The following is a 12,770-nucleotide window of genomic DNA, read 5'->3' as shown; positions in this document are numbered from 1 at the left end:
AGCTCTGAGTTCGGTTCCTGCTGATTACACTCAGAGAACATGAGCTCTGAGTTCGGTTCCTGCTGATTACACTCAGAGAACATGAGCTCTGAGTTTGGTTCCTGATGATTACACTCAAATAAAAAAAAATCTTGTTCTTTTTTCTCTCCTTGCAGTCATTGAACCAGCGTCCAACCTCAGAGTCCTGGAGGTGGCCTCCAAGTCCATGCGGGTGTCCTGGGTCGCCTCCATCGGGGACATTTCAGGGTACAGGGTGCAGCTGATCCCCATGATGACGGGCAGCAGGAGGCAGGACCTGTATGTGGGCTCCACTCAGACCTCGGTGGTGGTCAGAGACCTTTCTCCTGACACGGAGTACCAAGTAAACATCTTTGCTTTGAAAGAGCTGATGGCCAGCGAGCCGATCACGGTCATGCAGAAGACCGAGCCGGTGAAAGTCTCAGTGGGTGAGTTCAAAATGTTGTGGGTTCAACAGGCTTCTACAGTTGATTCACGTCTTTTAGTGAACCTATTGACAGAACTTTGAAGTTCTAGTTGAACTGATTGAGAATGAAAACTGTTATTTTTGTCTAGTTGACTGTTTATGTGACCGTTCATTTAGGCATCGAAGTACATCCAACACCAAATCGTTTTTAAAATAATTTCAGACAACCAGTTCTGGTAATGACCCAGAAGGAGCTTTAGACTCGTTGTGTTGCTACTAAAAGAACAACTTGAACTATGCTTCCATGTATGCATTAATAAATCTGACGTCCACATTCTTGTGTTTGGTTTTAGAGTGTTCCCTTGGTGTGGATGTGCAGGCCGATGTTGTGCTTCTGGTTGATGGTTCCTATAGCATTGGTGTGACTAACTTCGCCAAAGTAAAAGCCTTCCTTGAAGTTTTGGTGAACACCTTTGACATTGGACCAAACAAGGTCCAGATGGCCTTGGTCCAGTACAGCAGGGACCCTTACACTGAGTTTTACCTGAACACTCACCAAGACGTGAACGCCGTGGTCAAGGCCGTGAGGAATTTCCCGTACCGTGGCGGATCCACCAACACTGGAAGAGCCATGACTTACGTCAGGGAGAAGATCTTCAAGGCCAACAGGGGGGCACGTTCTAACGTTCCCCGTGTGACTATCCTCATCACTGACGGGAAGTCGTCCGATGCATTCAAAGAGCCGGCCACCAGGTTAAGGAGCGCTGATGTGGAGATCTTTGCTGTGGGCGTTAAAGAAGCCGTACGAAGTGAGCTCGAGGCCATCGCCAACACCCCTGCAGAGACCCACGTGTACACTGTCGAAGACTTTGACGCCTTCCAGAGAATATCCAAGGAACTCACACAGTCCATCTGCCTGAGAATCGAGCAGGAGCTCCAGAGTATCTTCCAGAGACGTAAGTGTTGATGTCATCCTTTATGCAGACGATGCTCTGCTGTTGGAAGATGTTTTCAGTTGTTGATCGAAGGCTGTTAGACACACTCCTCCCTTTCTGCCCTAACCCCAGCCTTGTTTGTCATGGTTTATAATTACTGCCTGTAATATTAGGTGGGTTAAAGGCATCTAATAAGTTTGAACCTTCGTGTCTCAGATCCCAATCACACTAATCCAGACAGTTTGAAAAACAGATTTTCTGCTGTGTTTGCGCCTCAACCCAGGTTTTGGTGATAAAATCAGATTTTTTTACAATTTGCCTAATTTGTACATTCCCACTATAACTTTGTGACCCAGAAACCAGAACAATTCAGTCATTTTTACAGATTTTTATGTTTGTCTGACTTTACTCTGATCCTGTTAGAATAAAGAGTTTACAACCAGGTGCAACCACCTTTTAAAACAACAGTCATATTAACTCTTTAAATTTGTTTTAACAACTCTTTAAATACTCAAAAATCAAGTTTAGCTTATTTTAAAGGGATCTGAACCTTCATGTCTTATATTAGAAATAAAATACTTTCTTTTTATTGCATCACAAATCAAATGAATCGTTGAGTTTACTTAAATTAAAAGTGATGTTTTGGTTTTAAACATTTCTTTAGTCTTTATATCATCAAACCGCAGGAAATGTTTCGTAGTGGAACATCTCATTAAATTTATTGTGCTTTTTATTTGGTTGATTGGTAAAGAGCCTTTTTCTGTATAAGTTGTGTTTAAATGAAAACTTGGCAGGATCACACATCATAACAAGCAGCATTTGTTCATGATGTAAGATTAATAAGAATGACATCAGCTCAGATGAATCCAGACTAAAACCAACTTATTTACTTTTATCTTTAATAGTTTTCACATGTTAATAAAAAACAACAGAAACCAGTTCTGTGGCTGGTTTGGGTTAATTATTGTTTTTTTCTGCTCATTTGTTTGTTTTAAGTATGAAGATAATGAGTTTAATCATGTCGGCGATGAGAAATGATTTATTTATTTGTGCACATGTGCAACTAGTACTATGCTGAAGTCATCTAAACAACATTTTAAGACTAAATTACTGCAATAAACAGACGTAACTCTACCAACTTTCATGGCTGAGAAGAACAGATCACCAGTCGTCCACATGGACACGATTACTTTCATGTCTCTCCTCCAAGGGCGTCATTTTCAGCTAAATCCTCCTTTTCTGCCTCAATGTGTAAAACACATGTCCACCTTTTGATCTTGTGAAGACAGCGAGGGTTCTGCGTGTGGAACCAGTCGAACTGGGTCAAATATTGGTTGGAGAGACATGTTTGCTTTTGTTTAAACCAAGCTGGACTCGGCGTTGCCATGGGGACCGTCCAGACGGTCCGAAGATGTTGGTCTTCATAAACAAATCGTGACTGAGAGTCTAAAACCATCAGACACCATCAGACGTGTTGTCGACCCGTTCAGACAAGTAAAAAAACATCGTTTCATCCATTTAAAGAGGTTCAGATGAGCCAGAAACGTGTTCCCAGTCTGCCACACCCACTTTGACTGCTGATTATATAATTCTTATATAATGATGGCTGGATGTCAGCAAAAACAGCTGCCTTCATGTCTGACTGATGGAGCTTCTACGTCTTTATTAGCTGACATCTGGGTCAGCCCTTTGCCTCCAAACTACGGCTTTCTTTTCAACAAACTCCTAAATGTTTTTTCTTGTTTTTGTAAAATCCCTTTTCTCCTTCAGGAGTTTGTACTCGGTTGTCCTCAGGGTTCTGTCGTTCTCTGCCATCTGTTCGGTGAATTATACCTTTGGAGTTCAGTTAAAAGACCTCAGAAAATATGAGACACTTCAGGTTTTCCAGATGAAAGATGATTGATGGAGCTTTAGTTTCATCCTGATGCTCTGAAAAATAAAAAACAGAAGAATAAACGTCGAGTCAAATCTCAAATGATAAAAAACATCTTTACAAGCTCAAACTCTGCTTAAATCTCTATTTCTGGCTCATTTTAGGATTAAAGTGTATCTGTCACTTTCATTAACGTTCAGATGTCTCACCTGTTTGGGTTCGATCATCTGTCCGACTTCCAACCTGGTCCATTAAAAACAGGAAGTATCTGTACTGATGGTGAAACGCAGGAAACCTTTTAAAACGTGTTTAATATTACTGTTGTCCTCGATCTAACCAGGAAGTTCCTATACCTGAACCTCAGCAAACAGCAAGTTAACCTGAAGGAAGACAGCAATAATTACAGAGACAAGCATGGAGATCAGAGCGAGTAAAGACAGAGGACATGTGGACAGTCTGTCCTCCAGCAGTCTGAGCCTACAGCAGCAGACAGAGGACATGTGGACAGTCTGTCCTCCAGCAGTCTGAGCCTACAGCAGCAGACAGAGGACATGTGGACAGTCTGTCCTCCAGCAGTCTGAGCCTACAGCAGCAGACAGAGGACATGTGGACAGTCTGTCCTCCAGCAGTCTGAGCCTACAGCAGCAGACAGAGGACATGTGGACAGTCTGTCCTCCAGCAGTCTGAGCCTACAGAACAGCACAGAGGAGACGTGGACAGTCTGTCCTCCAGCAGTCTGAGAGCGGAGCGCTCTGTTAGGAAAATATGGACCAATAAGATCTTTGATTTGTTCTTATTTTTAAAGTCAGAAGCCATGTCGAGACCATAGCACTGTATTTATTTCCCACTTGGAACAACAACAAGTTCTGCACACTAAAGAGATCCAGTTCCACCCGTTTCTTTCTTGTATTTGTTTTATTTGTTATGATTCTGACATCAGCTGGACTGACAGAAGTGACTTTTATATTTTTCCCTTCGTGTTTGTACTCATTGCTTCGTGTTGTCTTCCACCTCCTCCAGAACTGGTGCAGCCCAAGGCCCTGTCCTTCTCTGAGGTCGGACCCAGAAGCTTCCGGGTCTCGTGGCAGATAGACGCCGACAACGTCGAGTTCTACTTGGTCCAGTTCAAACCTGAAGACGACACGGGTGGACATTATGTGTCCATGTCTGTTCCCGGGGACACCCTGACGGCCCTCCTGCCCCACCTCACCCCTCTGACCCGCTACCAAGTCCAGGTTTCTGCTCAGTATGCGAAGGGGGACAGCTTACCTGTGACGGGCCACGAGACCACATTAGAAGGTATTTTATTTTATGGATATTTTATTCCCAGCACACAGCCCTACAAGTCTGGAAAACCAAAGAACTCAGTCTGGATAAATTTGGAAAAAAGGAAACAGAATCCAAAAAATCTTTTTGGTTCTAGACTTTATCAGAGTCTTTCTGGTGATTGGATGTGAGTTCATGAAGCTGCAGTAGCCTCCTCCATCACCGCTGGTGTCCACCGTGTCCACCGTGTCCACCAGCAGGTCCTCTGGTTGCAGCTCCACAGGAACCAGTGACCTTGTGTCTGCCTGTTAGCAAAATATCTCCTGAACCAGTGAACAGACTTCAGTGAATCTCTTAGACACTGGACGTCTACATCTGACTGACCTTTGGAGTCAGCCTAATTCAAGATGGCTGCCCCAGCCACTTGAATGTTCATAAGTCAGTGTGGTAGTAGCTGAGAGTCGTCCCCAGCACAGAGTCTGAGGGCTGACAGAAGTTTGACCAAACGATGATCTAAAACGGGCAATATGCATTCAGGCCCTCCTGAGCTGCTGTCCTGGCAGGAAACGGGTCTGGCTCCAGATAATAAGTCTTGGTTCTGATCCAGAGGCGTCTGCAGACACCCTGTCTTCACTTTGTGTGAGGAGGCAGTAAAAACTACCAGCATCTTTAAATCTGGACAGTTGAGCTCAGAAATGGAGAGCCTTTACTCCTGAGGGCTTTTATTTTGTAAAGCAGTTGTCTCCAGGCTTGCCGGGGAGTGGCAGCAGTTCACACATCACTGACCCCGGTGGAAAATGAACTCCTGACCTGCGGCATTGGTTTCCAGCTCGGCCTGCCACCCATCGAGTTTTTCCTCAGATCCGTCCTTCCTTACAGGGGAAAGAATGAAAAACAGGCAGAAGCACGGAAAGCTTGCAGATAGAACCGGGTCAAGATGTTCTCTCAGGTGATAAACAGCAATTTGGAGACATATTTTCCTTTCTGTGCTTCAGCGGAGGCTGCTGGCCTCGTTAGGGAGGGATGACGTCTTTTCTAAAGACATTTATGTTCCAAAGGCATTTAAGTTTGTAAACCGTGGGCCAAAACGCTGCAGACACAGCTGGAAATAAACAAACCGTGCTCCTCGTTCCCATGGCAACAGCTACCCTGTCCAGCTGTTTGTCCTCTGAGGTGATTTCTGGTTTTGTTTTTGTCTTTTTGACACTTTTGAAGGGACAGGATTAATCCCAGCTTGCAGCTCTTTGACATGAACCTTCCAGCTGTTGTTCCGATTACAGCGTTTACTGGGCTTTACTCAGCTTTATTACGACTGTGATGAAGAGCAGGGAGTCTGTCGTGTGCTGCTCTCTGCACTACTCCTTTCTGAGTTTTGTGTTGCTGACAAACAATCAGCAGTAAGTGTTAACACCAGGCAGTAAAGGCCTATGACTCATTGATTTACTTTAACAATTCTTTTTTAATGTGGAATTATTTGAACATACTTCACTTTCAGAGAACCTTCCAGTAATTCCTGGTAGCTGCCCTCTATAAACACTGACTCTGCTGCCGCGGGTCCACAGGAGCAGCTGGGAGTTCGGTTCTGACGTCAAGCCGGGCTCGTCCAAGTTTTTTCTTTTCTGTGGATCGGCTCTGACTTTAAACCATCCTCCAGTGATGGTTTGTAAAAGCTTTTACAGTCAGGTTTCAGTTTGTTGCAGCTTTAACTCCTCATCTTACTGTAGTTATTGTATTTAAAGGTTTGATGCACAAACAGGAAGAAGGAAAGATTTAACAGACTTTAAACTTCTTTAAACTGTTGATTCTTTTTATTTTATTTTGATAAATATATATCAAATCTACACAAGGATCGTTCCTGAGAACCCTGAACCTGCAGGGTCGCTGTTAATAATCTTAAATTGGTTTTAAATTTTCAAAGGTTTCCAAACTTAATGCTAATAATTCCAGATTCCTGGGATCATTCCCAGGAATATCAGAGTCAGAGTTTGTCCTCCTGAATGTCTCAAAGTTTAAACTCTGGATAGAATTAGAAACTGTTTTATTCTAATTAGTTTGTAAACTGAAGAGGAAAAGGGTTTCTGGAAAAAATACATAAAATGTGTAAAACGTGAGAATTAAAAACCTGCAGTAAGAAGCTAAAAACCTTTACGACATATTTTCCAAATGCTGAAGTGTTTTAATCTTTAAAGCTAATGGAGACGTGGAAGATGAAGTTGAGCTTTTTTATGACTTTAATGACCCAAGCAGCACAGCTAATAGTCGGGTTTTTATTGTAATCGCTATGAGCAAAGCCTGGAGGAAACCCAAATCCTGACAAGGAGGCAGTCTTTACTTCTGAAACCCAGAGAGGCGACCTCGTGTGACCAGATGTTCGGTCACATGACCAACATCTGGGTCCAACTGTTCCCATCAGAGCAGAACTTCACAGAAGGTGGACAGAACCAGAAACAATCCTTCTGAGCTCTCAGATGATGATGCAGATCCTAATTTTCAGATTAAAATGTTGAGAAATTGAAATCCCTACGAAACGAACGCACTCTGCTCCTGAACCCGACTGCATTTGTTCCGTTTTTATTATCACCTGCTGCCACGGGTGAAAGGGTGATAATGTCTGTCTGTTAGCTAAATATCTCATGAGCCACTGGCTGGATTTTACTGAAACTCTCGGGAAGTCCTCCTGGATGCTCGTCTAAGATGGCCGCCACAGACAACACAGAAACGACTGACATTAGGTGTCTCCCAATTCAGCGGCTGCATCCTTCGAAGGACCCGGCCTACCCGGTATATGTAGGCCGGGTCCTTCGAAGGATGCAGCCGCTGAATTGGGACACACGCATTGAGTTAAACTCGTCACAGTTTTTAAGGTTTGACCAAAAGGCCTTCGTCTCCTCAGAGATGATCTAAAACTGTGGACGATCTTAAAGACGTGATGTTCATCTGATTGGCTTTGTTTAAAGACGGTCCTTCATGGTGTCCTGATGCAGGACGTCTTGTCAGGGAAAGGTAATGGACCGGAGCTTTTCAGACTGGGCTCTGAGAAAAACCAGAGCTGAGAGGTGAAGATGAGAAACAACGAGTTCAGACAGGAATGTAATCCAGCTGAGATGAAGGCTGGAAGGTTAGGAGGAGCAGGGAAGACTGACTCATTCCTGTCTCCGTCCGTCTCTCTGTGTCCACGTCTTGTTGGTAGCTCAGGATGTCTGCCTGCAGATGTTCTGCTCTCAGAACCTCCGGCCCTGTTTGTCCGTCATGTTGGGTATTTAGCTGCTCGGCAGGGTGTCCTGGTGTGTGGGGGGGTCTGGTTCTGGCCCCCAGCAGTCAGCTGGCAGGAGGTAACCACAGTAAAACCTGTGAGCTGACTCCGGCTCGTTGGAAAAGCTCTTATTGGACAGTAGGAGCTCGTGTTACGCTTCACCTGGGCCTTGTTTCCGTGCAGAAGATACTCGTTTATGGAGGATAAAGTGGAAAACTCATCTTTGGGCCAAAAGCAGCAGTTTACATGTTTTCTGTGAGAATCATTTCACTGCTTCAAACTTTTATTTTATTTTGACTGAGAAACTTTTAGTCTCCAGACGTGTAAGAACACGAGAAAGTCCAGAGAAACCAAGACTGAGAGATTGCTTCACTGGAACTCTGCTGCGATGGAAAACGTTTTAAAAGACAAACTTATGGTGACATCGATAACTGAGGAATTAGATAATTATCCTTAATAACTTCCAATAAGTGTAGAAACCAAGATAATAGCTTCCAGTCAGAATAAGAAGATTTAGGTGTGAAGAACTTTTTGTCTCCTGCGTTTTTGTAAAATTCCACCTCAGTTCTAAAAAGAATGGGACGTTGTGTAAAGTGTAAATACAAACAATGCAGTAATTGGCAAATGTCATAAACTCATATTTTATTCACAGTAAACAGATCAAATGTTGAAACTAAAAATGGAGCCATTTTTTGGAATAAAAGAGAAGGTAAATTTAGATTTGCTGGCAGCAACACGTCTGTAAAAAGTTGTTCCAGGAGCAACATCAGGCTGTAAAAGTCAGAAACATCTGGAGGAGCTTTTCTAACCAATTCAGTTAATTGTCAGCAGGTGAGTCAGAGGACTGCAGGTAAGACGAGCTTTCAGAGGCTGACAGGAAGTGGCTGAGAACACAGGAACACTTTCACAATAAAGTTCCTGCATGAAAAGAGAAAACAGGATTGTGTAAACAAAGAAGAAGGCAGATGTGAACAGATGTGTCTCCTCTGAGGTCAGCCTGCCTCTCTGATGGTATGGGGGTGCATTAGTCCAGGTTTTAGAACAACATCTGCTTCCTGTTCGTGTTGGGGATGACTCTCAGCTACTACCACGCTGAGTTGTTCCTCCAGGGATTACTTTCTGAAAATGTCATTAAATTTGTCCAGTGGTTCATAAATATTGTGCTAACAGACAGAAGACAGACAAACACGCAGACACTTTGACGGCAGATGTTCATGTTTGAAAGAATTGACTTTTAAAGGTTTGCTCCACAGTATTTACATAACCGATGGATGAGATCAGACTTTTACTGGAACAATATTCAGAAGTGCCTCAAATCTTCTGCGGTTCGACGTTTTTTTTCCTGATCGGCTGGAAAATCCGAGCTGAGTGTTGGAGGAGCGTCAGACAGAGAAAAATGAATCAGAACTGGGAGACTTTGATGAATGTCTCTGCTGAAGAAGGATCTCATTCCCAGCGCTCTGCTGTGTCTGCAGACGAACATCTCTTGGAAAAACTCAAGCTGCTGTTGGTTTTGTGGGATTAAAGTTGAGGTTCTGAGTTTTGGCTTCTGTGTGAGAGAGCAGACAGACGGCTGAGCTGAAACCTCTGGAAACATTTAGACAATATTCCTGATTGACCACACGGCTGGTTTCAGAGGGTTAGCCCGCTGTTCCATCAGTTTCTGTGTCTCACCCGCCTCTGAAAGGCACCGCAGGGCAATAATGTCTGTTAACAGAACATCTCATGAAGCTCTGAGGATATCTGGATGAAACTTGCAGGAAATAATTTTTACATGTACATCTACAATTGATAAACTTTTACAATCAACACAATTCAAGATGGCCGCCACAGCCAATTGATTTTAGAAAACACAAAAAATGTCTATATTTCAATTAATTTCAAAGCTATATAGCTAAAGTTTGGGGTGGTAGTAGCTGAGACTTTCATTCTTCTCTGTCCCACCCCGGAAATGAAAAGATTCATCTCCTCACGTGTTTATTTAATCTGATCAGTGCTTTATGGAGCCGAATAGTTTCCATCATGAAAGTCTTTTATCTGCCAGGAGATCTGTTTTAACGTGAGGCTTGGTTTTAAAAACGTTAATGAGAGTAACCTAATCACAACGACCTGAGCTTCAAAACACCTGCGAAGATCTGGGCAGATGTTCAGAGACCAAAAATATTAAGGTTTTACTTTGAAATGTGTGCTTGACTAATATTCCTGAGTGGAATTAGGGAGTAATCTCAGGTTCATTGGTTGTGTACTTTGGTTTCAGAGGTGGGCCCTCCCAGGAACCTGGTCACCAGTGATGTCACCGACAGCAGCTTTGTGGCGTCCTGGACGGCAGCGCCTGGAAACGTGAGGACGTATCGAGTGAGGTGGAAGGCTCTGTTTTCTGAGGAGCAGGGAGACGAAACGGTGCCGGGAGGTTCAACTTCTACCGTCCTGAAGGGTCTGAGTCCAGAGACACTTTACCAGGTGTCTGTGGTTGCCTCCTATGGCGGCAGAGACAGCGACCCGCTCACTGGACAGGAAACCACCAACGGTAAGGAAGGGGAAGGGTTGCCTGGTTCGTCCGTCCCACAGAAAAACACAAAAAACTCAAATTATTTCCTGTTTGGAAAAGAAACCTCTGAGCTCAGATAAAATGGAAGTCAATGAGAGCTTGAGTGTGTGACCTTGTGGGTCAGAACCATAAAAGTTGGTGAAGTTCTGTTTGAGGAAGACAGGAAATGACCTGAAATCTTTTTGACTTTCAGCCTCTGCTGCAGCCAAACAGCTGGCGGTGTACGATGAGACCGAGCGGACCATGAAGGTCACCTGGACCCCGGCTCCAGGAAAGGTGACCCACTACCGCCTGAAGTACGTTCCCAGAGCCGGAGGCAAAGAGGTGGTCCTGAAGGTCCCCGGGTCGGTGTCCTCCACCGTCCTGAAGCGCCTGCAGCCCGTCACCACCTACAGCATCACGGTCCATCCCATCTACAAACACGGGGAAGGAAAAGCAAGGCAAGGAGTAGGAACCACACGTACGTTGGTCCATAATTCAACCGTCTGAGAGACACGTCCACCTCAACCCACACCTTTAAACCTGTCCTCTGAACACTGCAGAGACACGTCCACCTTTAAACCTGTCCTTAGCACACTGCAGAGACACGTCCACCTTTAAACCTGTCCTCCGAACACTGCAGAGACACGTCCACCTCAACCCACACCTTTAAACCTGTCCTCTGAACACTGCAGAGACACGTCCACCTTTAAACCTGTCCTCCGAACACTGCAGAGACATGTCCACCTTAAATCTGTCTAAATGTCCAATGAGAATCTGGATTAAAGGTTTATTGAGACACTGGTCTTAGGACATGTGGACCTTCTCTCGGAGCGAGTTGTCCTGACGTTCTGCTGCTTTCTTTTATTTCAGTGTCGCCTTACAAAGCTCCCAGGAACCTGCAGACCTCAGAGCCCACCAAGACCAGCTTCAGGGTCTCCTGGGACCCAGCACCTGGAAACGTGACAGGCTACATCGTGACTTTTCACCCCACAGAGGATGACATTGACCTGGGGAAGCTCCTGGTGGGTCCGTATGATAACACCGTGGTTCTGGAGGAGCTCAGGTAAAAAGAAAAATTCTTTTCTGAGGTATTTGTTTGAAATATTTTCAGAACGTTTTTATCTTTACCAAAAACAGCCAGGAGGTTGTGTTTTTCCTGAAAGGAGCAAGTTTAATAATGATTCATCTGAAAGGACTAAACAGACATCTGATCTGGTAGAGAGTTCACTCCTGAAGAAAACAAATCCAGGTTTCTTACCCCACAGAACATCTCCGTCAACTAGTCTCCAGCTAGTCTCTAACTAGTCTCCAGCTAGTCTCTAACTAGTCTCTAACTAGTCTCCAGCTAGTCTCTAACCAATCTCTAGCTAGTCTCTAACTAGTCTCTAACTAATCTCTAGCTAGTCTCTAACTAGTCTCCAGCTAGTCTCTAACTAGTCTCTAACTAGTCTCCAGCTAGTCTCTAACTAGTCTCCAGCTAGTCTCTAACTAGTCTCCAGCTAGGCAATCTTCAGGTTTTTTAATAAATCTGTCCCCAAATCTAACAGACAGCACGGGAACAATTTCAAACCTGCTGGTGAAACAACAGAAAGCTTCAGTCTTTGTTGAACCGCTGATTGATGTTTTAATCCGTGTTCCTGAGATGTCTGAGAACGTCGAGCTTCAGGAACTAAAGTTGGGTAACTTTATGTAATGTGCTGTTTTTAAACCTCTCAGCGTCTCTTGTTGGGTTACATCATGGCTGTTGTTCTCCACAGGGCTGGAACTAAATACTCCGTGTCTGTCTCTGGGATGTTCGAGGGAGGAGTGAGTTCTCCTCTTGCAGGAGAGGAGAAGACGACCCTCACTGAGGATCCTGAACTTCCTCCGATGGACCCTCCTGGTAAAACACGCTGCTGCTGTTTGTCTGCAGACCAGACGCTTTCAGACCCAGGTCCTTTTATCGCACCGTCAGAGTTATCCGCTGTCAGCAGGAATTAACATCTCTGTCTTTTGGGGATTGAAACAAATGATTCTGAGCTGCTCGGCTCACGTTTCCTCACCTCTCTGATCTTTCTGCTGGAGTCCAACATTCAACAAATTTTATTTACCAAATTTAAAGTCGTGTTTTGACTCTAAAATGATCCTAATGATCACATCTCCTGGACACAGCGTGTCAGTGTGAGAGCACAGATCCTGACCTTCGATGGTTTTGGCCCAAACACTTCCAGAAGTTCCTGCTGAGTCTGTTTCTTCAGTCACGCAAAATCTGATATTTACAGGATTCTGCTGCCTGAAGTTTTTTATGATTCAAAAGGTTTTTAGGATCAGAAGGTTAGCTGCTGCGGGAATGCAGCTCAGAGGAAGTTCTGCTCTGAGAGTCTGAAGAGGTTCTGCTGACCTGAGCAGGACTTCCTGCTGGGAAGGGGAGCAGAACCAGGGTCCAACTGCCAAACGAGCTGGGGGACAGGCCAGGTAACGAGCCAGGGGACGGGCCAGGTAACGAGCCA

General features: G+C 44.5%; 1 protein-coding gene across 1 annotated transcript in view; it reads left to right on the top strand.

The window, feature by feature from the left end:
- col12a1b (collagen, type XII, alpha 1b) overlaps positions 1-12,770 on the top strand; it is a 75,170-nt gene that overhangs the window by 7,297 nt on the left and 55,103 nt on the right. Inside the window, 7 exon segments of the mRNA XM_037981692.1 lie at positions 3-446; positions 778-1,380; positions 4,253-4,531; positions 10,009-10,278; positions 10,493-10,759; positions 11,152-11,344; positions 12,039-12,163. Coding sequence (XP_037837620.1) covers positions 3-446; positions 778-1,380; positions 4,253-4,531; positions 10,009-10,278; positions 10,493-10,759; positions 11,152-11,344; positions 12,039-12,163 — 2,181 coding nt within the window.

Source organism: Kryptolebias marmoratus, linkage group LG19 (assembly GCF_001649575.2).
Source record: "Kryptolebias marmoratus isolate JLee-2015 linkage group LG19, ASM164957v2, whole genome shotgun sequence".
NCBI lineage: Eukaryota > Metazoa > Chordata > Actinopteri > Cyprinodontiformes > Rivulidae > Kryptolebias > Kryptolebias marmoratus.
Note: the sequence above shows the minus strand (reverse complement) of the source record. Positions and strands in the feature narration are given on the sequence as shown.